This window comes from Manis javanica, chromosome 2 (genome assembly GCF_040802235.1).
Source record: "Manis javanica isolate MJ-LG chromosome 2, MJ_LKY, whole genome shotgun sequence".
Lineage (NCBI taxonomy): Eukaryota > Metazoa > Chordata > Mammalia > Pholidota > Manidae > Manis > Manis javanica.
In genome coordinates, this window is record NC_133157.1 from 133,837,302 (window position 1) to 133,861,418 (window position 24,117).

At 37.1% G+C, this 24,117-nt stretch overlaps 1 protein-coding gene across 2 annotated transcripts in view; it reads left to right on the forward strand.

Annotated features, from left to right (window-relative positions):
• The window catches only part of LARP4B (La ribonucleoprotein 4B), a 114,776-nt gene that overhangs the window by 15,673 nt on the left and 74,986 nt on the right, over positions 1 to 24,117 (forward strand). For both annotated transcript variants that reach the window (XM_073229482.1, XM_036993700.2), the window contains exons 2-3: positions 16,123 to 16,256; positions 16,867 to 16,926. In XM_073229482.1, coding sequence (XP_073085583.1) covers positions 16,176 to 16,256; positions 16,867 to 16,926 — 141 coding nt within the window. In that variant the 5' untranslated portion in view covers positions 16,123 to 16,175. The remainder of the gene's footprint in view (positions 1 to 16,122; positions 16,257 to 16,866; positions 16,927 to 24,117) is intronic.

Sequence of the window (24,117 nt, forward strand, 5' to 3'; positions counted from 1 at the left end):
ATTGGTCCTTTTGATTAGAGCTGTCCCAGTGAGTGTGAAGTGGTGTCTCATGTTTTAGTTTGCATTTCCCTAATGATCATTTTTCTGTGTGCTTGTTGGCCATTTGATTATCTTCTTTGGGGAAATGTCAATTCAGACTGCTCATTTTTTACTTATTTGTTGTTTATTATTGAATTTTAGGTATTCTTTATTCCGGATATATGTCCCTTATCAGATTAGATTTTCAAGTATATTCTCCCATTCTGTAGGTTACCTTTCATTTTCTTGATGGCATGCTTGAAGGCTCAGAAGTTTTTAATTTTGATGAAGGCCAGTTTCTTTTTTCTTTTGTTTTGTTTGCCTTTTTTTGGTGTCTTAAGAAGTCATTGCTTATCCGAGCTCCTGTGTTTCCTTCTGAGTTAATAGTTTTTGCTCTTACATTTAGGTGTTTGATCCATTTTGAGTTAATTTGTACAATAGAGAAATAAGGGTCCAGCTTCATTCTTTTGCATATGGCTATCCAGTTGTTAAAGACCATCTTTGGTCCATTGAATGGGCTTCTCTCCATTTTGAAAACTGACCATAAATGTAAAGGTTTATTTCTGGACTCTTAGTTCTCTTCCCATTGATTTGTATGTCTTTCCTTACGCAAAACACCACACTGTCTTGATTGCCATAGTTGTAAAATCAGGAAGTGTTAATATTTCAGTTTTGTTCTTTTCAAATTGTTGTGGCTGTTCTGGGTCCCATGTGGGTCTGTAGGAATTTTAGGGTGAGTCCATCGATTTTTGCAAAAAAAGTGGGAGTGATTTGGCCAGGGATTGCATTGTTGCATCATGAGCCCAGCACATCTCCCGTCTGCGAGCATGCTGTGTCTCCCATCCGTGTGTGAGCACTGGGTGGGCGTCTGTCCTGTCAGAAGAAGCACTTTTATCTGCTCTCTCAGTGGTTCTCAAACATTATGGTCTTGGATCTCTTCACGATTTTAAACATTATTGAGTATCCCTAAGAACTTTTGTTTATATATATGGCTTATCTCTATTAAAAAGTAAGACTCAGAAATTTAAAAATATGTTTTTCTTTAGTAATAACCACAAGCCAATTACATTTAATATAAATAACATTGCTTATGAAAAGATAGCACTTTTTTCCAAAACAAAATAATTTAATGAGAGTGCCATTGTTTTATAATTTTGTAAGTCTCTCAATGTCTGATGTAATAGAATCTCTTCTGCTTTTGCATTAGAGATGTGTTATTTTGGTTGAACTGTAAGAAGGAAACCTGGTCTTATACAAATCCATAGTTGGAAAAGTGAGGAATATTTTAGTAGTCATTTCGTATAACCTTAAATGTTCTTCTTTGATACTACACCAAAACACCACTGCACTTCTGTGAGGAGAGTGGAAAAGGTAAATAACATCTTGGCATTATTATGAAAATTATTTTGACCTCTTGGTCTGGAATGGGTCTCTGGGACTCTTAATGGAGCCCAGAGCCTATTTTGAGAACCCATGTCATAGGAACAAGACCAGGGGAGGTAGATTCACAAGAAAATGTTGGGCCTTCCATAAGACAGCTTCCTTAATGTTTGTCAGTCAAGCTGGAATGGGACCTGGACCCTTCTCTAGGAGAGGCACCGTGGGACCCCGAAGGGCTAGGCTGCCTGGTACACGAGGCCTCAGCAAGCTGGACAGGTTTTATTACTAGGCATATGTGATTATAAACAAATTATTTAAAAAGCTTGAGACCACAGAAACGAAACCAACTTAAACACTGTCCTCCAGTTTTAATCAAACACTATTAGTCATCTGATACATTTCCTGCTTTCCTTTGTTTTGTTTCTAAATTTAGTTATGTGGATTTTTAAACATAGTTGTAATTATACTGTCTATAGTTTTATATCCTTTTTTTACTTTATGTAAATTTTGTGAATATTTTAACTAATTGTAATGCATCAATTTCTGTTTTTCTACACTTAAATGTTTTTATTTCCTTTTTTTGCTGAAGTTGCTATGAACATTTTTCATAAAATGGTTCACACATTTTTGTAGTATTTCATTAGTACAGATTTTAGCAATAGGTGTGTGAGGTTTTAGATGTATGTTGATACCATGTCCTAGATTTTTCTTTTTCTTTTTTATTATGGAGAATTTTAACCATGGAAGTTGAGAGGGCAGGACTAGCCTCACTGTGTTCAGCAGGTGGCCACCACATGACTGCATTCTTGTGTTTTCCTTTTCGTTTGTATTCTCTGTATTTTCATTCTTCTCTTTCCTTAAACTTATAAAAAAATTATTAGCACATTTTAAAGAAAACCCCAGATGTATAATTTTACTTGTAGCCTTTTAATTTATGTCTCTTACAGATAAGACCTTTAAAAATTAACAGCTATGGGACCTTGATTGCACTGGGCAAAATTAAGTTATTCTGAAAATCCTTTATTACCTAAGCTACATTAAATTTTCCTGTCAAAAATGTCACTTTAAACTTAATTTGAATATGCATCCAGATAAAGTTATCATATTACATGAGATTATTTGGTTAAAACTTTTCTGTTTGTTCTTTTTAGCTGTTTTTTTTACATTTTTTTAATTTTGGTATCATTAATCTACAATTACATGAGGAACATTTTGTTTACTAGGCTTCCCCCTTCACCAAGTCCCCCACACAAACCCCATTACAGTCACTGTCCATCAGTGTAGTAAGATGCTGTAGAGTCACTACTTGTCTTCTCTGTGTTGCACAGCCCTCCCTGTGCCCCACCTCATTATACATGCTAATCGTAATATCCCCTTTCTTCCCATCCCCCCTTATCCCTCCCTTCCCACCCACACTCCCCAGTCCCTCTCCCTTTGGTAACTGTTAGTCCATTCTTGGTTCCTGTGATTCTGCTGCTGTTCTGTTCCTTCAGTTTTTTCTTTGTTCTTATACTCCACATATGAGTGAAATCATTTGATACTTGTCTTTCTCTGCCTGGCTTATTTCACTGAGGATAATACCCTCTAGCTCCATCCATGTTGTTGCAAATGGTAGGATTTGTTTTCTTCTTATGGCTGAGTAGTAATCCATTGTGTATATGTACCACATCTTCTTTATCCATTCATCTACTGATGGACACTTAGGTTGCTTCCATTTCTTGGCTATTGTAAATAGTGCTGTGATAAACATAGGGGTGCATCTGTCTTTTTCAAACTGGGCTGTTGCGTTCTTAGGGTAAATTCCCAGAAGTGGAATTCCTGGGTCAAATGGTATTTCTATTTTGAATTTTTTGAGGAACCTCCATACTGCTTTCCACAGTGGTTGAACTAATTTACATTCCCACCAGTAGTGTAGGAGGGTTCCCCTTTCTGCACAACCTCGCCAACATTTGTTGTTGTTTGTCTTTTGTATGGTGGCGATCCTTACTGGTGTGAGGTGATATCTCATTGTGGTTTTAATTTGCATTTCTCTGATGACTAGTGATATGGAGCTTCTTTTCATGTGTCTGTTGGCCATCTGAATTTCTTCTTTGGAGAACTGTCTATTCAGCTCCTCTGCCCATTTTTTAATTGGATTATTTGCTTTTTGTTTGTTGAGGTGTGTGAGCCCTTTATATATTTGGGATGTCAACCCTTTATTGGATCTGTCATTTATGAATATGTTCTCCTGTACTGTAGGATGCCTTTTTGTTCTGTTGATGGTGTCCTTTGCTGTACAGAAGCTTTTTAGCTTGATATAATCCCACTTGTTCATTTTTGCTCTTGTTTCCCTTGCCTGGGGAGATACGTTTATGAAGAAGTCTCTCATGTTTATGTCCAAGAGATTTTTTTTTTTTGAGAGGGCATCTCTCATATATATTGATCAAATGGTTGTTAACAAAAATAAAATTCTGTATAGGGGACTCAATGCACAGTCATTAATCAACCCCAAGCCTAATTCTCAACAGTCTCCAATCTTCTGAAGTATAACGAACAAGTTCTTACATGGTGAGCAAGTTCTTACATAGTGAATAAGTTCTTACCATCAATCTCTCCCTGAAGTTCCCATTGCTGTGACGTGCCCACAGCAGTCTCTTGATAGCTCCCTTGCTTTCATAGTGGGCTATCCCAGGTTCCTCTCAGATTGAGCAGCATTCTATGCAGTGATGGGCCAGCACTCTAGGAAAGTGTGGGTGAAAAATGGGGAGAGGCTGAGGAGCAGCCCTAGTGGTGGACAGAAAAGCGGGGATACAGCATGTGCCTGGGTTGGGTCCTGGCACACACAGAAAGAGGACAGAGTAGAAAACTGGGGAGGTCACAGAAAATCTAGGTTGTAGTTTAAAGTTACATTCCCCACTGAAAAGATTATCTGGATTTTACTTAGCTTATTTGATATTATGTTTGTATCTCCTTTTATGCTCAACATCTGAGTACCTAACAATGTAATCCTTATTTACTTTATCATATTATAATATGTATATGTGTGTATAATATTTAAAATAAAAATTTCAAAAGTAATACCAACATTTACCTCCAAAAGCAAGCCTACTGACTACATTTTAAGATTTCTTGGTGAATTTTTAAGATTTAAGAATTTTTAAGAATTTTTAAGAATTTAAGATTTAAGATTTTAAGATTTAAAATGCTTTTAAAATCACTTAGAATAATTATCTTGATAGTTATGCCACTGACTTTATATGTAGGTAAGTGGATTTGAGATTGTTTTATATTCTTTTTTATTTTTTATTTATTTTTATTTTTTGAGAGGGCATCTCTCATATTTATTGATCATATGGTTGTTAACAACAATAAAATTCTGTATAGGGGACTCAATGCACAGTCATTAATCAACCCCAAGCCTAATTGTCAACAGTCTCCAATCTTCTGAAGCATAACAAACAAGTTCTTACACGGTGAGCAAGTTCTTACATAGTGAATAAGTTCTTACATGGTGAACAGTGCAAGGGCAGTCATCACAGAAACTTTCGGTTTTGATCATGCATCATGAACTATAAACAATCCGGTCAATTATGATTATTCGTTTGATTTTTTTCTTTTTTTTTTTGCACACAGAAATGATTCTTTTATTAATGTCATAAGCAAAATTCTAAACAATGCATTTGTCAGGTGAATTTTGGACACCACAATAATCTGTTCCTTTTTTGACAAAGGAAGATTTTCCATGCTGAATAAAACATAAGTGTTAAAAATTAAACCTGGATAAAATAAAAAAGGCGAATTGCCCAAACCCTTATATTTAATCAAAAGCGCCCCATGGTGGTGAGCATAAAACTGTTTTGCCGGATTCTTTCTTAGTGTTTTAGGGTGTAAAAACGCAGTTAGTACAACTGCTGTTCCTACTGACTGCATTTGACGTCTCAGCAAAAATTCTCACCTCAGAATTCATATTTAAGATGGGAATTACAGAAAATATTTAGTACAGATAATATTTTGACATGTAGACACTGGGTATGTACATTGTCTTTTTTCGAAACCCTGCCATAACGTCATCTTGCCTATGCTTTCATGCGTGAATATTGTGATCTGTATCAAGTATAAAAATGTCTTTTTAATCTGAGTGAACTACACGTAGTGGCTAAGAGAACACTTTCCAGAAAGAGTGAGTGCTGGGTTCACATCACACACTTCTATTCCTTAATGCCAGTTACCTAAGGAAACAATTTAACCTCACTGGGCGTGTGACTCCCTCAATGGTTAGATAGGAACCGGAAATCTGACCTTCCTTGGGAAAAGGATTATGAAGTTTAAAGTAAACAATACATTCAAAATGTCCGGGCAAAGCACGGCGCTTTTCATGTTCAGTGTGACTGTCATCTGTGATTGTTTTACGAGCAGTGCTTGTATCCATGGCAACCATTGTGTGAGGTGGTCATGTGCCATCATACAGAGCCCGGCGTCACAGCCTAAAGCGCAGTCAGGACTGCTTCCTCTCGCAGCAGAAGTGCCCAGAGAGGTTCAGGCTGCATACTACTTTATGAATCTTTTTTTTTTTTTAGAGGGCATCTCTCATATTTATTGATCAAATGGTTGTTAACAACAATAAAATTAAGTATACGGGGGTCAATGCTCAATGTACAATCATTAATCCATTTCAAGTCTAATTCTCGTCAGTCTCCAATCTTCTAAAGCATAACGAACAAGTTCTTACATGGTGTACGAATTCTTACATAGTGAATAAATTCTTACATGGTGAACAGTACAAGGGCATTCATCACAGAAACTTTTGGTTTTGATCACGCATTATGACCTATAAACAATCAGGTCAAATATGAGTATTCGTTTGATTTTTATACTTGATTTATATGTGAATCCCACATTTCTCCCTTATTATTATTATCATCATTTTTTTTTCAATAAAGTGCTGAAGTGGTATGTAGATGCAAGATAAAGGTAGAAAACATAGTTTAGTGCTGTAAGAGGGCAAATATAGATGATCAGGTGTGTGCCTATACACTAAGTATTAATCCAGGCTAGACAAGGGCAACAAAACATCCACGGATGCAGAAGATTTCTCTCAAAATGGGGGGTGAGGTTCTAAGCCTCACCTGTGTTGGTCCCCAATTTCTCACCTGATGGCCCCCCTGCGACTGTGCTTGTCTTAGATTGTTCCTCCCTTGAGGAATCTTACCCGTCTCTGGCTAACTAGTCATCTTCTGGGGCCATACAGGGAAATGTAAAGTTGGTGAGTGAGAGAGAAGCAATATTGTTTGAAAAGGTTAGCTTTTTACTTCTTTGCAGATTTATGCCCTGTGGCTTCTATGCCCAGCATTTGTCTTGAGGTATCTTTACCACTTGGAAGAATTATGATACTCGGTAATTTTGATATAAGGCATGAATTCTACTTAGGGGTTGTAATTATGAAGGAAGAAGAGAAGCTATAGAAGTAGCAGGTGGAAGAAAACATGGGAAGATTGATTATGTCTTTGACATATCTTCTTGTAGTGTAACAGGTTTTAAATTACTAATTAAATTGCGTGCACACATTAACATAATAGGAATACAGCTACATAACCAAAGCAGACCCACAATTACCAGCCATATCCAGTGAAACCAAGAGAACCAGATAGGCACCCTAGGCATTTGTAAAAACTTAACAATGGAATGATGAATATTGTCTAACTGAATTTGAATATTTTGAGAAAAATCAGACAAATTAAAACAACACATTCCTGGGAACTGTTCACATCCCATATGTTCTTTTAACAGTAGATAGTCTATAGTTGCAAGATTTTGGAGGGCTGTAACTTGCACTTCTCCTAATTATTGGTTGAGTTCCTACAGTATAGATTCAGTCAAATTTGTTGTTTTACTATATACATAGGCCAGCTTAGATATCTCCTTCTTCATTCCAATGGCAAGTCCAGGAACCGGTGGGATGAATGCAGCTACAACTGCAACAGCACTGGGATCTTTGTTGAAGTTTTTTGATGATCATCTTCTGGAATGACTCTTCCAGAGAATGTTGATGTTGGAAGTTCTTCTTCATATCGTATCTTAATTCGTTTTCTGGGTAACCAAATTAGGCTTTGATCCTCTGTATAAACACAAACAAACCCTTTGCCCACACTTTGATATGCCCTTTATACCATTCTGAAGAACTTATTGGAGTTCACACAGTAAATGCTTTTTTTTTTTTTTTAAGAGAAAGGAATATTATCAGAAAAATGTACTTCCATAGCTCATCATCTGACACCCTTTAAATGAACAAAATTAAAGATATTTAAAGCATGCATTAACTGGCGATTTGCAGTTAGTTTTATCCTATCAGGGAGTAATCCCCCTTTTCTTCTTCTTTTTTTTGTTATCATTAATCTACAATTACATGAAGAACATTATGTTTACTAGGCTCTCCCCTATACCAGGTCCCCACCTCAAATCCCCTTACAGTCACTGTCCATCAGCACAGCAAAATGTTGTATAATCACTACTTGACTTCTCTGTGTTGTACAGCCCTCTCCTTTCTCCCCTTACATTATGCATGCTAATCATAATACCCCCTTTCTTCTTTCCCCCTTATCCCTCCCTACCCACCCATCCTCCCCAGTCCCTTTCCCTTTGGAACCTGTTACTCCATTTTTGGGTTCTGTGATTCTGCTGCTGTTTTGTTCCTTCAGTTTTTCCTTTGTTCTTATACTCCACAGATGAGTGAAATCATTTGGTATTTATTTCTCTTTCTCCATTTGGCTTATTTCACTGAGCATAATACCGTCTAGCTCCATCCATGTTGTTGCAAATGGTAGGATTTGTTTACTTCTTGTGGCTGAATAATATTCCATTGTGTATATGTACCACATCTTCTTTATCCATTCATCTACTTATGGACACTTAGGTTGCTTCCATTTCTTGGCTATTGTAAATAGTGCTGCGATAAACATAGGGGTGCATCTGTCTTTCTCAAACTTGAGTGCTGCATTTTTGGGTAAATTCCTAGGAGTGGAATTCTGGGGTAAAATGGTAAGTCTATTTTGAGCATTTTGAGGAACCTCCATACTGCTTTCCACCATGTTTGAACTAATTTACATTCCCACCAGCAGTGTAGGAGGGTTCCCCTTTCTCCACAACCTCGCCAACATTTGTTGTTGTTTGTCTTTTGGATAGTAGCCATCCTTACTGGTGTGAGATGATACCTCATTGTGGTTTTAATTTGCATTTCTCTGATAATTAGTGATGTGGACCATCTTTTCATGTGTCTCTTGGCCATCTGTATTTCTTTTTTGGAGAACTGTCTGTTCAGTTCCTCTGCCCATTTTTTAATTGGATTATTATTTTTTTGTTTGTTGAGGTGGTTGAGCTCTTTATATATTTTGGACGTCAAGCCATTATCGGATCTGTCATTTACAAATACATTCTCCCATACTGTAGGGTATCTTTTTGTTCTATTGATGGTGTCTTTTGCTGTACAGAAGCTTTTCAGCTTAAGATAGTCCCACTTGTTCATTTTTGCTGTTGTTTTCCTTGCCTGGGGAGATAATGTTCAAGAAAAGTCACTCATGTTTATGTCTAAGAGGTTTTTGCCTATGTTTCTTTCTAAAAGTTTTATGGTTTCATGACTTACATTCAGGTCTTTGATCCATTTTGAATTACTTTTGTGTATGGGGTTAGACAATGGTGCAGTTTCATTCTCCTACATCTAGCTGTCCAGTTTTGCCAGCACCATCTGTTGAAGAGACTATCATTTCACCATTGTATGTCCATGGCTTCTTTATCAAATATTAATTGACCATATATGTTTGGGTTAATGTCTGGAGTCTCTACTCTGTTCCACTGGTCTGTGGCTCTGTTCTTGTGCCAGTACCAAATTGTCTTGATTACTGTGGCTTTGTAGTAGAGCTTGAAGTTGGGGAGTGAGATCCCCCCTACTTTATTCTTCTTTCTCAGGATTGCTTTGGCTATTTAGGGTCTTTGGTGTTTCCATATGAATTTTTGAACTATTTGTTCCAGTTCTTTGAAGAAGTTGCTGGTAATTTGATAGGGATTGCATCAAATCTGTCTATTGCTTTTGGCAGGATGGCCATTTTGATTATATTAATTCTTCCTAGCCACGAGCATGGGATGAGTTCCCATTTGTTAGTGTCCCCTTTAATTTCTCTTAAGAGTGACTTGTAGTTTTCAGGATATAGGTCTTTCTCTTCTTTGGTTAGGTTTATTCCTAGGTATTTTATTCTTTTTGATGCAGTTGTGAATGGAGTTGTTTTCCTGATTTCTCTTTCTATTGGTTCATTGTTAGTGTATAGGAAAGCCACAGATTTCTGTGTGTTAATTTTGTATCCTGCAACTTTGCTGTATTCCCGATGTTATTTCTAGTAGTTTTGGAGTGGAGTCTTTAGGGTTTTTTATGTACAATATCATGTCATCTGCAAATAGTGACAGTTTAACTTCCTCTTTACCAGTCTGGATACCTTGTAGTTCTCTGTTTTGTCTGATTGCCGTAGATGGGCCCTCCAGTACTATGTTAAATAACAGCGGGGAGAGTGGGCATCCCTGTCTTGTTCCTGATCTCAGAGGAAAAGCTTTCAGCTTCTCGCTGTTCAGTATAATGTTGGCTGTGGGTTTATCATATATGGCCTTTATTATGTTGAGGTACTTGCCCTCTATACCCATTTTGCTGAGAGTTTTTAAAATGAAAGGATGTTGAATTTTGTCAAATGCTTTTTCAGCTTCTATGGAGATGATCATGTGGTTTTAGTCTTTCTTTTTGTTGATGTGGTGGATGATGTTGATGGATTTTCGAATGTTGTACCATCCTTGCATCCCTGGGATGAATCCCACTTGGTCATGGTGTATGATCCTTTTTATATGTTTTTGAATTCGGTTTGCTAATATTTTATTGAGTATTTTTGCATCTAACTTCATCAGGGATATTGGTCTGTAATTTTCTTTTTTGGTGGGGTCTTTGCCTGGTTTTGGTATTAGGGTGATGTCGGCTTCATAGAATGGGTTTGGGAGTATTCCCTCTTCTTCTATTTTTTGGGAAACTTTAAGGAGAATGGGTATTATGTCTTCTATGTGTGTCTGATAAAATTCCGAGGTAAATCCATCCGGCCCAGGGGTTTTGTTGTTGGATAGTTTTTTGATTACTGTTTCAATTTCTTTGCTCGTAATTGGTTTGTTTAACTTTTGTGTTTCTTCCTTGGTCAGTCTTGGAAGGTTGTATTTTTCTAGGAAGTTGTCCATTTCTTCTAGGTTTTCCAGCTTGTTGGCATATAGGTTTTCATAGTAGTCTTTAATAATTCTTTGTATTTCTGTGGAGTCTGTCGTGATTATTCCGTTCTCATTTCTGATTCTGTTGATTTGTGTTGATTCTCTTTTTCTCTTAATAAGTTGGGCTAGAGGCTTATCTATTTTGTTTATTTTCTCAGAGAACCAGCTCTTGGCTTCATTGATTTTTGCTATTGTTTTATTCTTCTCAATTTTGTTTATTTCTTCTCTGATCTTTATTATGTCCTTCCTACTGCTGACTTTAGACCTCATTTGTTCTTCTTTTTCCAGTTTTGATAATTGTGATGTTAGACTATTCATTTGGGGTTGTTCTTCCTTCTTCAAGTGTGCCTGGATCGCTGTATACTTTCTTCTTAAGACTGCTTTCACTGCGTCCCACAGAAGGTGGGGCTTGTGTTGTTGTTGTCATTTGTTTCCATATATTTCTTGATCTCTATTTTAATTTGTTTGTTGATCCATTGATTATTTAGGAGCATGTTGTTAAGTCTCCATGTGTTTATGAGCCATTTTGTTTTCTTTGTAGAATTAATTCTAGTTTTATACCTTTGTGGTCTGAAAAGTTGGTTGGTAGAATTTCAGTCTTTTGAAATTTACTGAGGCTCTTTTTGTGACCTAGTATGTGGTCTATTCTGGAGAATGTTCCATGTGCACTTCAGAAGAATGTGTATCCTGTTGCTTTTGGGTATAGAGTTCTATAGATGTCTATTAGTTCCATCTGTTCTACTGTGTTGTTCAGTGCCTCTATGTCCTTACTTATTTTCTGCCTGGTGGATCTATCCTTTGGGGTGAGTGGTGTGTTGAAGTCTCCTAAAATGAATGCATTGCAGTCTATTTCCCCCTTTAGTTCTGTTAGTATTTGTTTCACATATGCTGGTGCTCTTGTGTTGGGTGCATATATATTTAGAATGGTTATATCCTCTTGTTGGACAGAGCCCTTTATCATTATGTAGTGTCCTTCTTTATCTCTTGTTACTTTCTTTGTTTTGAAGTCTATTTTGTCTGATATTATTACTGCAACCCCTGCTTTCTTCTCGCTGTTGTTTGCCTGAAATATGTTTGTCCATCCCTTGACTTTTAGTGTGTCCATGTCTTTGGGTTTGAGGTGAGTTTCTTGTAAGCAGCATATAGAGATGGGTCTTGCTTTTTTATCCATTCTATTACTCTTTGTCTTTTGATTGGTGCATTCACTCCATTTACATTTAGGGTGGCTATTGGAAGATATGTTCTTATTGCCATTGCAGGCTTTAGGTTCGTGGTTACCAAAGGTTCAAGGTTAGCCTCTTTAGTATCTTAATGCCTAACTTAGCTCACTTATTGAGCTGTTATATACACTGTCTTCAGATTCTTTTCTTCTCTCTTTTCTTATTCCTCCTCCTCCATTCTTCATATGTTGGGTATTTTGTTCTGTGCTCTTTTTAGGAGTGCTCCCATCTAGAGCAGTCCCTGTAAGAATCCTTGTAGAGGTGGTTTGTGAGAGGCAAATGCCCTCAACTTTTGCTTGTCTGGGAATTGTTTAATCCCTCCATCATATTTAAATAATCGTGCTGGATACAGTATCCTTGGTTCAAGGCCCTTCTGTTTCATTGCATTAAATATATCATGCCATTCTTTTCTGGCTTGTAAGGTTTCTGTCGAGAAATCTGATGATAGCCTGATGGGTTTTCCTTTATAGGTGACCTTTTTCTCTCTAATTGCTTTTAAAACTCTTTCTTTGTCCTTGATCTTTGCCATTTTAATTATTATGTGTCTTGGTGTTTTCCTCCTTGGGTCCTTTCTGTTGGGAGTTCTGTGTATTTCCGTGGTCTGTTCAATTATTTCCTCCCCCAGTTTGGGGAAGTTTTCAACAATTATTTCTTCAAAGACACTTTCTATCCCTTTCTCTCTCTCTTCTTCTGCTGGTACCCCTACAATACAAATATTGTTCCTTTTGGATTGGTCACACAGTTCTCTTAAGATTGTTTCATTCCTGGAGATCCTTTTATCTGTCTCTATGTCAGCTTTTATGCATTTCTGTTCTCTGGTTTCTATTCGATCAATTGCCTCTTGCATCTTATCCATTCTGCTCATAAATCCTTCCAGAGTTTGTGTCACTTCTGCAATCTCTTTCCGGGCATTTGTAATTTCCCTCCAGACTTCATCCCTTAGCTCTTGCATATTTCTCTGCAAGTCCATCAGTATGGTTATGACCTTTATTTTGAATTCGTTTTCAGGAAGACTTTTTAGGTCTGTCTCCTTTTCTGGTGTTGACTCTATTATCTTTGTCTGCCTGAAATTTTGCCTTTTCATGGTGATAGAGATAGTTTGCAGAGCTGGCACGAGTGACGGCTGGAAGAACTTTCCTTCTTGTTGGTTTGTGACCTTCCTCTCCTGGGAGACCAGCGACGTCTAGTGGCTTGCCTTGGGCTGCTGCTCTGATATGGTGGAGCTGCGTTTGAGGGGGAGTGGCGAGGAGGCTATTTATCTCCGTGAGGGCCCTCCGTGCTCCCTGCTGCCCAGGGGGTTAGAGTGCCCAGAGATCCCCAGATTCCTTGCTACCGGACTAAGTGTCCCGGGACACTTTCATCTGGTTTTGGGGTCCCTGTCCCTTCAAGACTTCCACAAAGCAGCCCTTCGCGAGGCACTGAGTTCTCGCAGTTGTGAATGTGTTCTGGATGTTGTCCTGTGTCCTCTGGTCTCTATTCGAGGAAGAGTTGTCTTTGTTATATTTTCATAAGTATATGTGGTTTTGGGAGGAGATTTCCGCTGTTCTACTCACACCGCCATCTTGGCTCCACCTCTGTTATATATTCTTAAGGATTGCTTCGAGTATCTGGAAAGACCTTAACAAATTTTTAATTATGAAACACATTTCTGATATATGTGAAAAGAATTCTTTAGAAACAAATCTAAGAGACCCATAGTCCACCAGAAGAGTGGAATCTCAGGTGAGATTAAAAATGAGTTGCCAGCAGAGACCACTAGGTAGGAGGCAGGGTCCTTGGGTGTCATCTCTCTGGACTTTTTTGCATACAGATGGATGAAATCCAATCAGGAAAGTAACTTTTTGTGAGGCTCCAAACTCTATCAGTTTGCACATAACTAGGTCGTATGCCAGGAGATACTTTGCTTTGTCATTTTTCTCTTTACAATCCTGAGATCAGCTTTTTGGCCATACCAGGACACGGTAGTTTATATAGTTAGAGCTTACATATCTCAGAAGAGTTTTGGTCCCTTAACAAGTAGTGAGGAGTATCTTTGTTACTTACTAGAACTGCTATCAGTGCTTGTACATTGTGATTTGTCTTATTTTAGACTTGGACATTTGATTATAAAGTCTAATTTTAATGCCTGAATCTTTGTATTGCTTAAATGGAGTATCAGTAACCCCTTCTGTTGAAAATTTTCCAGTTGACGGTTTTTTTTTAACTAGGTATATGTCAGGTCAGTAATTAAGAGAGATGATGGTGTAATGTAAAGATTACTTGATGTGGATAGGATGTGTAGATCAAGTTAGGACCACTGTATATGTTGTACTGAGATATGCCATGGCTACCTTTTAAACCTTTTGTTACAGAAAATATCAAACATATAAAAGTAGACTGGATCATATCATGATAACCCCCCTTCCTGGGAGGAACAATTGTGAATCCCTACATCTCTGCCCCTGTAATTAATTTGAGGAAAATACAGGATTGTGTTGTTTCCCTGTAAAGATTTCAATATGCAGCTTTAAAAGGTAGGTCTCTTTTTTTATTACACTTAGCCACAACATCATAAGCTACCATTTAAGACTATCAAATCTCCTGTCAGTACTGCTTTCCTGACAGTCTTTTTGCTTTACTTTGTTTTACCCAGGTAAAGCCATACAAACCAAATTAAGCCATAGTTTGGTCAGTGTGTGTATGTTGTCCCCTTGTATGTTGAAGCCAGTCTGCCCACTTAGCAGGACCCCATGGATCCTTCTGCTTGTTTTGCTATACATTTGCATCAGATCTCACTCCAGGCTCATTGTTGTATGTTTTCCAAGACCACTTCCTGTCTGGAGGTGGTACTATTTTAATTGGGAGGTGTGTAATTTTAGACTGTTTTGAAAAAAATATAGGTAGTGTATATAATAAAGAACTCTGATAGTTGATTTTTTTCTCTTTTGGCTATCATGGTTTCAACCAAATATTATTCTCTTTGAGAATCTTAAAATTCTGGAAGTTAATAGTGGTGATAGCATCCCTACCACCTTATGTGACTTGTCAGTCTGGGTACCGGTCTGTATCTTTATTCTTGGCATTTGATGGTTTTGTGAGAATGGTGTTAGTTTCTGTTATGATTTAACATTGGTCGTTCATCCTACATTTTGAAAACATTGAGTTCCTTAAACAGATGTAATTCATCTCAAATGTCTTTTCTCTATTCATAGTTTACATCTTGCAAACACATCCCACAGCATCTGAGTGATTCTGCACTTCTGTGGTTGATGGCATACCTGGCAGTTGGATACAACAGCCTCTTATCCTCAGATTATTTCATTAGCAAGTGTTCTGAGACATTCTCATAAGCAGGTTTTTGAGATGAGGGAACGCCATCATAAAAACAAACCTGTATAGTTACCTTGTGAGACAATAGTCGTTAATTTTTCAGCAACTCCGTTCTGCACTCAGATAACCTGTGTTTTCAGAGGATCCTGAAAAGCTGTCTGGGTAAATCAGTTCTTTACCCTGTGGAACAATGTAGCTTATAGCCAAGAGGCAGAATGCCTGAATTCAGGCCTGGATGTCCAAGAATCCCGGTTCTGATACTGGTAGCATGAAATCACGAAAGCTTATCATCCCTTTTGAGCCAGTTACTTCTCAAGCCATTCTGGAAAATCAAATAAGATATTTATTACATGTGCCGTTCAGTGTCTAGCTGTTGAGTGAGTGAATGCTTCACAAAGGCTGTTTTGCAGTACTTGTATGTCACTGTATTCAGTTTTTTCAGTTTCTGTGGCTCAGGGCTATGAAGGGATTGCTTTTTAATTAGTTACTTCTGGACAGTAGTAACAGATGTCCAGGTAGCAGTAGCTGTACCCTGAAACAGAATGAAATTAATAGGGGCTGGTCAAAAAACACATACATATATATGTAGATACAAATATAGGATTCATCAAATCCCAAATTGGAGTTCAATTAACTTCATAATTTTCTGTTTTTAAAAAATGGGCATGAATGGGTTTATGTGTCCGAATCTTAGAATATCATCATGGTCACCAACCAGATTCGTTTGAAGAAGAAACTTATTTTTAAAAAGTATTATTTCTTGGGTGAGTAAAGTGTAAATTATGGGAAGATTTCTTTAAACTACTTAGACTGCAGAGGGATAAACAGTATCCTGGAAAACTTACAGATTTTAAGACTTCTTAATAATTTCATTGTAAGAGTCAGTTATACTCTGCACATCAAGTTACCATTTTAACTGTCTGTTGTTTTACAGCCTCCTCCAGTTAACAGGAAACTTCTCCAGTGGAGCCACAAAGTGAACAGCTCATGACTTCTGATCAGGACGCTAAGGTCGTGGCTGAACCACAGGGCCAGCGTGTCCAGGAGGGGAAAGACAGCACTCATCTGGTGAGTGGGCCTTGAGGCCAGCATTGGCCTGCATTTCTCTCTTCTCTTCTTCTGCTAACAGAGTCCACACTGGATGTAGTATGTAAATTGAAATAGTAACATGGGCAGATATGGTGTTATATTCTGAATAAATTTGTGGGTGGTTTAGTAGAGGAAACTAAGAAAAAAACAAGTAGCAGTTACAACTCTAGGTACATAAAGCTTTTGGATGATGAATCACCAGGAGAAATGCAGTGATTTATAAATACTTTAATAGCATCACAGCTGTTGTGGTATGTATTTCAAGAGAGAATTAAGGCTACGGTATGAATTTTTTTATTTTGACTGTCTTTGTTTATTATAAGATTTTATCATGTCAGACAGTAGTAAATTTTTAAGTGGCTTTGGGAAAAGTATATTTTCTTAATTTTCCCTATTGAAACTACAAGTAATTTTACTTGTGGTGTACAGTCAGAATTTCAAAGTATTTTAAATGTGAAGACCCCTCCATCTTTCTTTGTCATGTAAAAAAATGTGCTTTTGTGGTGAGTTTTGGTTTGCTAAATTACTGTGGTTTGAAAATGTTTCTTTACTGTTGGTGACAGTGTGTTTGATGTTTTCACTTTTGCAGATGAATGGTCCCATATCTCAAACCACTTCTCAGACAAGTTCTGTCCCAGCTTTGAATCAGGTAATTCGAGATTAATCACAGCCAAGGCTCACAGATATTTCCTTACAACAAATGTTTGTGGTAAAAAAACTAAAAAATGTCCAAGTTTGCCCAAAAAAGTGGGTGAACCCACCTGTGTGCAGCAAATGTCTGTACTGTACATCCTGTTCTGGCTTTTGAGTGTGTGTTGAGTGTATAGTTCTGCAGAAGACTGTGTGCCATGTGTGTTCATTTCATGTCGAACATGCATCAGATTATTTTTAGTGTTTCAGTGATGACCTATAGAATGTGTATGATTAGGTCTGCATTCTGAAACTTGTGCTCTTCAAAGCACACTAGTCTTAGTACACTTTTACTGAGAAGATGGATGTCATGTTTCAGCTATTACTAATGAAAGAGTAAGAACACGGAGACCATTGGGTTAACTCTGCTTTGTGCTTCGCGTATGTGTGTGTCAGGTGCATTTGGATCCACTCCAAATTTGGCTTGGCAGTCTTCTAAATTATCTTTTAAGTCTTACAAAAAGTTTAAAAAGTAAATCCCCATCTATTTTTAAGTAAAAGTAAAATTTTTAAGTAATCCTTCAAAATTTATAGTAAACCTGGTGACTTAGGCTAGGAATGAAGGGATTTCAAGTTTGTTTTGGAGGTGGACCAACCACATCAGCCTGAGGATTAGATGTATAATTCGCCCAAATTATCAGGAGTTCATGTATAAATTAAAGGAGGGGATTGGATTATTGATCTACTTTTAATAAGATAGAATTTTAAAAAATGATACCCCCTTTCAAATATTATACTTCATTATTGTTATTCTGTTAGATAGATAGAATTTTTTGCATACTATATTTTATATTGATTAAAAAATAGTTTTATGATATTGTAAGTAATTTAAAATCCAAATATAAGGAAGACCTCTAGTAGTCCTTAAGGTGGAAATTATGCACAAATAGTTTTTAAAAATTATTTTAAAACAGATCTCCCTCCCCATGGTTGATTTACAGCCCCAAATTATATTCAAATGTCTTTAAAACCTATTGCAGGGCATAAAACTAAATTGTGCATTTTATGGGGTTTTTTGCTTGATTTTTTAAAGTATTTTATGGGGAAGAATTGCAATAAGACCTATATGGAAAAGAATTGAAAGTCTTCAGCCAGAATTCAATATTTCATTTCTGTGGAGAAACAATTTCCAGCTGGTACTGCCTATACATGCTTTCTTTGTCATTTCTAAGAGCTAACATCCTGTAACAGAATATCATATGGCTAGTTTTAGGTCCAGCCTTGCTGCCCAGTACCCCTGGCATCCCTTGTCCAGGTCACATCTCTGACAACAGGCTTCTTAAAATGTGCATTATATGTTTACCAGTTTTACATGGTATTGCATACTTTAGATTTTCGTAGGATCATTAAATACTAGAGCTGGAAGGTGCCATAAGACACCATCTGGATTCACACCATGTGTGTCCTTTTTTAAATAGTTTTGAAGGACATATCATGTATGGCCTCATACTTACCCTTGTAGTGTTTTCTTTATGTTGATATGCCATCACTTCTTAAAGCCATTTGAAGGGTTTTGGTGGAGCACTTAAATTGTTTATTTTCCTATTATAAGTGGCATTGCTGTGAACATTTTTCTAACTAGCATTATTCACAGTGCATCTAAGTATGAGGATATTTTAGTTGGTTTAGTGGCTCTGAGTACTGATACTAAGTAGTTGTCAGTTGCTGTGATTAGTAAGTATGCTTAGCAGTCTGATTTAGGGACCAGTCTCTTTGAGGTTTAATCTTTCACCCAAAGTTGGATGCAGTCTCAGTAGGAGGAGAATCACCATAGTGATGCACAAGTAAATGTCTGAATAATTCAGGAGCAGGTTTGCATTTATCCAGTGATAAAATTATTTATTATACAGTTCTCTACCCATCCCACCACCTGCCACCAAAAAAAAAAATCTTAAGTAGTAACTATTTGCAAGTTTTGCCAAACAGTGAGCCCCAAAAAATGATTTTTACTAGAGGAAGCTGAGATCTGAAGAAGCTTAATTAATTTCCCCAAGTTTACTCAACTATCAACTAGAAAGAGGCAGAACCAGGATTTCAATCCAGGCAAACTGGCTTCAAAGTACAAACTTAAGATAAAGTACTTCCTCTTTGGCATCTGTCAATTCCATTTAAAAAGTGAAACAGTGGGTAGAAAATAGTACCAAAAACAACCCAGCTCTTGTGAGCCACGTGGCAGCAATTTGCATTGTCTCTGAGTAGAAGAAATTAATTTGGAATAAAGCTGGAAGATTTTAGATAGGGAATAGCATGACATATTTTAGGAAGATTATTTTGACCTCATTATGTTAAGAGAATGAATTGTAGCATGTCAGTAATAGAAACAAACCAAATAAAAACTATTAACTAATGAAGTTGAGAAACGATGGTGACTTAGGCTAGGAATGAAGGGATTTCACCTTTATTTTGGAGGTGAATCTGCTGCACCAACCTGAGGAGAGGATGTAAAGGTCGAGGTAAGAGCAAGATAACACAAGAGTAGTTGAGCAGTTTGATGGATGGTGGTTTCCTGCATTTTGAGATGGAAAAAGCTGGAGAAGTAAATGTTTGTGGAGGGAAAATCCACCTGGTAGAAATTCAAGAAAGCAGTGAAGTGGGCAGGTGGGCCAGTTGGACTTCAGTAGTAAGTCTAGAGCTGAGATGTAACAGGTAGATGTTTAACCGGACTTATGTAGAAAAGACTATTAAAGCTATTGTGTATGTGAATTAGGAGTATACAGTTGAAAAGTAATGGAGTTACCATACAGAATAAAACCTATTCATACTTTTTTATCCTTCTGACTTTCTGCCCAGTGTGAAGGTTTTTACATCTGTTAAGGGCATTTTTGGTTATAACTGTGTTCTTTAATGATTTATCTTCTGCTTAGTCAACTAAGTATTCCTATGTGTATATTAGATTAAAGTTCATTTAAGAAATTACGTTCTGTATATTTTTCTAAATGTTTCAAATGTGTAAGTTTTATCTTGGGAGTTTTAAGACTCAAAAGGGCTATGTAATCTTATTGGGACTTCTCTGCAAGGTATATTTAAATTGAAACTTTGTTAACATCAACATGACATAATTGATAGTTTAGTCATTCATCCTAAAAACTTAACCATTCCATGTATCTTATCTAATCTTAGGGTTACCATGGGAATTATGTGTAACACCCAGGTGTTAAAGCTATCTAAATCAAAGCCTCCTTAATCTCAGAAGCACACAAAAACTACTTATTGAAATTCTCCCCCGCCTTATGTTACTAGTGTCACAAATCCCATCTTTTATTATTTTGTGCCCAATAATATAGATTTATAATTATGCGTTTGCCTTTTAAATCCTGTAGAAAATAAAAATTGAGCTCTAAATCAGAATCAAATTATAATAGCTTTATAATTTTCTGTGTATTTACTTTTACCAGAGAGCTTTATTTCCTCATGCAGCCTTTGAGTTACTGTCTCAGGTCCCTTCTTCTCAGCTTGAGGGATGCCAGTTAGCATGTCTTGCAGGACAGTTCTAGTGGCAGCAAACTCCTTCAGTTTTTGTCTGCCTGGTAATTGCTTAGCTTCTCTTTGGTTGTTGAAGGATAGTTTTGCTGGATAGAGTCCTCAGTGACAGCTTTTCTTTTAGCACTTTACATATATCATCTTTCTATTTTGGCACCTGCAAGTTTTTCTATTGATAAGTCAGCCAATAATCTTATGAGGCTCTTGTACTTGATGAGCTGCTTTTTTGCAGCTTTTAAGCTCCCTGGTCTTGATGGTTTAATGGTAATGTGCCTTGGTGGGTCTCTGGGTTCATCCCATGGAAGTTCATTGAACTCTTGGATTTGTAAGTTCATGTATTTCAGAAAATTTGTGGAGTTTTTGGCCATTATTTCTTTAAATATTCTCTTTTCCTTCTGATACTCCTGCAGTGCACATGTGGGACCATTTAATGATGCACCATAAGTCTTTTAGGCTCTAGTAGCTTTATTTTTTTTTTTCTGTCTGTTCCTCAGACTTGACCATTTCACTTATCCTGCCTTCAGATTTGCCAATTCTTTCTTGTCTCCATCCCAGTCTACTAAGCGCCCCTAGTGAATTTTTCAATTCAGCTGTTGTACTTTTTAGTTCCAAAATACTTCTTTGGTTCTCTTTTTATAATTCCTCTTTGTTAATACTCTAATTTTGTTCATATGTTGTTTTCTTGATTAACTTTAGTTCCTTGTCTATGTTTTCCCTTAGCTTTATGAGCATATTTAAGACAATCGTTTTAGTCTTTTATGAAGTCAGTCCTGTATCTGAGCTTTATCAGAGACAATTTTGTTCCGTTTCTTTGTATGCCTAGTGATGTTTTGGGGATTGAAACTTGGATATTTGGTTATATTTATAATGTAGTAACATTCTCTTTTTTTTTTAAATATTTTTTACCCCATCCATTTACCTCTTAACAGTTTCACGCCCTCTTGAACTCTCCAAAGTTCTTTTCAACTTTCCCTTACGGTGTGTATTGACTATTGGTCTTATGCCGGTATTTAGCCTTAGATGGAGTTTACCACCCGCTTTGGGCTGCATTCCCAAACAACCCAACTCCGTGAAGACACAGGCCTGGTGCGCTGGGGGCGGCCACCAGCCTCACACCGTCCATGGGCAGTAACATTCTCTTCTTATCCATGGTTTGCTCTTTGCCGTCATCATTGTTGAATGCTGTAGTCTCGTTTTGAGACTTTCACAAATTATTTTTTGTGAAGCTGTTCCTTGTCACGTATGTTCACTGAAGTTTCTGTTCCTTTAGCTTGTGTCCATGTAATATTTTGAGAGAGATGTCCTTGAATGCTACTTGTTTTTTTTTTAAGGTATCATTGATAAATAATCGTATACTCAGGTTTCACATGAGCAACATTGTGATTACTACACGCCCCCTATTATGAAGTCCCCACCACATACCCCATTATAGTCACTGTCCATCAGCATTGTAAGATGCAAGAGAGTCACTACTTGTCTTTTCTGTACTATGCTTCCTTCTCTGTGTCCCCCCTATATTATGTGTGCTAATCATAATGCCCCTTAATCCCCTTATCCTGCCCTTCCCAGCCACCTTCCCGAGTCCCTTTCCCTTTGGTAACTGTTAGTCCATTCTTGGGTTCTGTGAGTCTGCTGCTATTTTGTTCCTTCAGTTTTTGCTTTGTTGTTATACTCCACAAATTAGTAAAATCATTGACACTTGTCTTTCTCCACCTGTCTTGTTTCACTGAGCATAATACCCTCTAGCTCCATCCATGTTGTTGCAAATGGTAGAATTTGTTTTCTTCTTATGGCTGAATAATATTCCATTGTGTGTATGTACCACATCTTCTTTATCCATTCATCTACTGATGGACATTTAGAGTGCTTCCATTTCTTGGCTATTGTAAATAGTGCTGTGATAAACATAGGGGTGCATATGTCTTTTTGAATCTGGGATTCTGTTTTCTTAGGATAAATTTCTAGGAGTGGAATTCCAAATGGTATTTCTATTTTTTTTTTTTTTTTGAGGAACCTCCTTACTGCTTTCCACAATGGTTGAACTAGTTTACATTCCCAGCAGCAGGGTAGAAGGGTTCCCCTTTCTCCACATCCTCACCAACATTTGTTGTTGTTTGTCTTTTGGATGGTGGCCATCCTAGCTTGTGTAAGGTGATATCTCATTGTGGTTTTAATTTGCATTTTTCTGCTGTTGAGTGATGTAGAGAATCTTTTCATGTGCCTGTTGGCCATCTGAATTTCTTCTTTGGAGAAGTGTCTGTTCAGATTCTCAGCCCATATTTTAATCAGGTTATTTGCTTTTTGGTTGTTGAAGCACATGAGCTCTTTAAATATTTTGGATGTCAAGCCCTTATTGGATATGTCATTTATGAATATATTCTCCCATACTGTAAGATGCCTCTGGTTCTACTGATAGTGTCCTTTGCTGTACAGAAGGTTTTTAGTTTGATATAGTCCCACTTGTTCATTTTTGCTTTTGTTTCCCTTGCCCAAGGAGATATGTTCATGAAAAAGTTGCTCATGTTTACATTTAAGATAGTTTTACCTGTGTTTTCTTCTAAGAGTTTTATGGTTTCATGACTTACATTCAGGTCTTTGATCCAGTTCGAGTTTACATTTGTATATGGAGTTAGACAGTAACCCAGTTTCATTCTCTTACATGTAGCTGACCAGTTTTGCCAACACCAGTTGTTGAAGAGGCTGTTGTTTCCCCATGGTATGTCCATGGCTCCTTTATCCTATATTAATTGGCCATATATGTGTGGGTTTATATCTGGGCTCTCTATTCTGTTCCATTGATCTATGGGTCTGTTTTTGTGCCAGTACCAAAGTGTCTTGATTACTGTGGCTTTTTAGTAAAGCTTGAAGTTGGGGAGTATAATCCCCCAGCTTTATTCTTCCTTCTCAGGATTGCTTTGGCTATTTGGGGTCTTTTGTGGTTCCATATGAATTTTAGAACTCTTTGTTCCAGTTCATTGAAGAATGCTGTCAGTATTTTGAAAGGGATTGCATTGAATCTGTAGATTGCTTTAGGCAGGATGGCTATTTTGCCGACATTAATTCTTCCTATCCAGGAGCATGGGATGAATTTCCATTTATTAGTATCCTCTTTAATTTCTCTCAAGAGTGTCTTGTAGTTTTCAGGGTATAGGTCTTTCACTTCCTTGGTTAGGTTTATTCCTAGGTATGTTATTCTTTCTGATGCAATTGTGAATGGAATTGTTTTCCTGATTTCTCTTTCTGCTAGTTCATCATTAATGTATAGGAATGCAACAGATTTCTGTGTATTAATTTTATATCTTTCAACTTTGCTGAATTCATATATTAGTTCTAGTAGTTTTGGAATGGATTCTTTAAGTTCTTTTATGTACAATATCATGTTGTCTGCAAATAGTGACAGTTTAACTTCTTCCTTAACAAACTGGATGCCATTCATTTCTTTGTGTTGGCTGATTGCAATGGCTAGGACTTCTAGAACTATGTTGAATAAAAGTGGGGAGCGTGGGAATCCTTGTCTTGTTCCTGATCTTAGAAGAAAGGCTTTCAGCTTTTCACTGTTAAGTATGATGTTGGCTGTGGGTTTGTCATATATGGTATTTATTATGTTGAGGCACTTGCCCTCTATACCCATTTTGTGGAGAGTGTTTATCATGAATGGGTGTTGAATTTT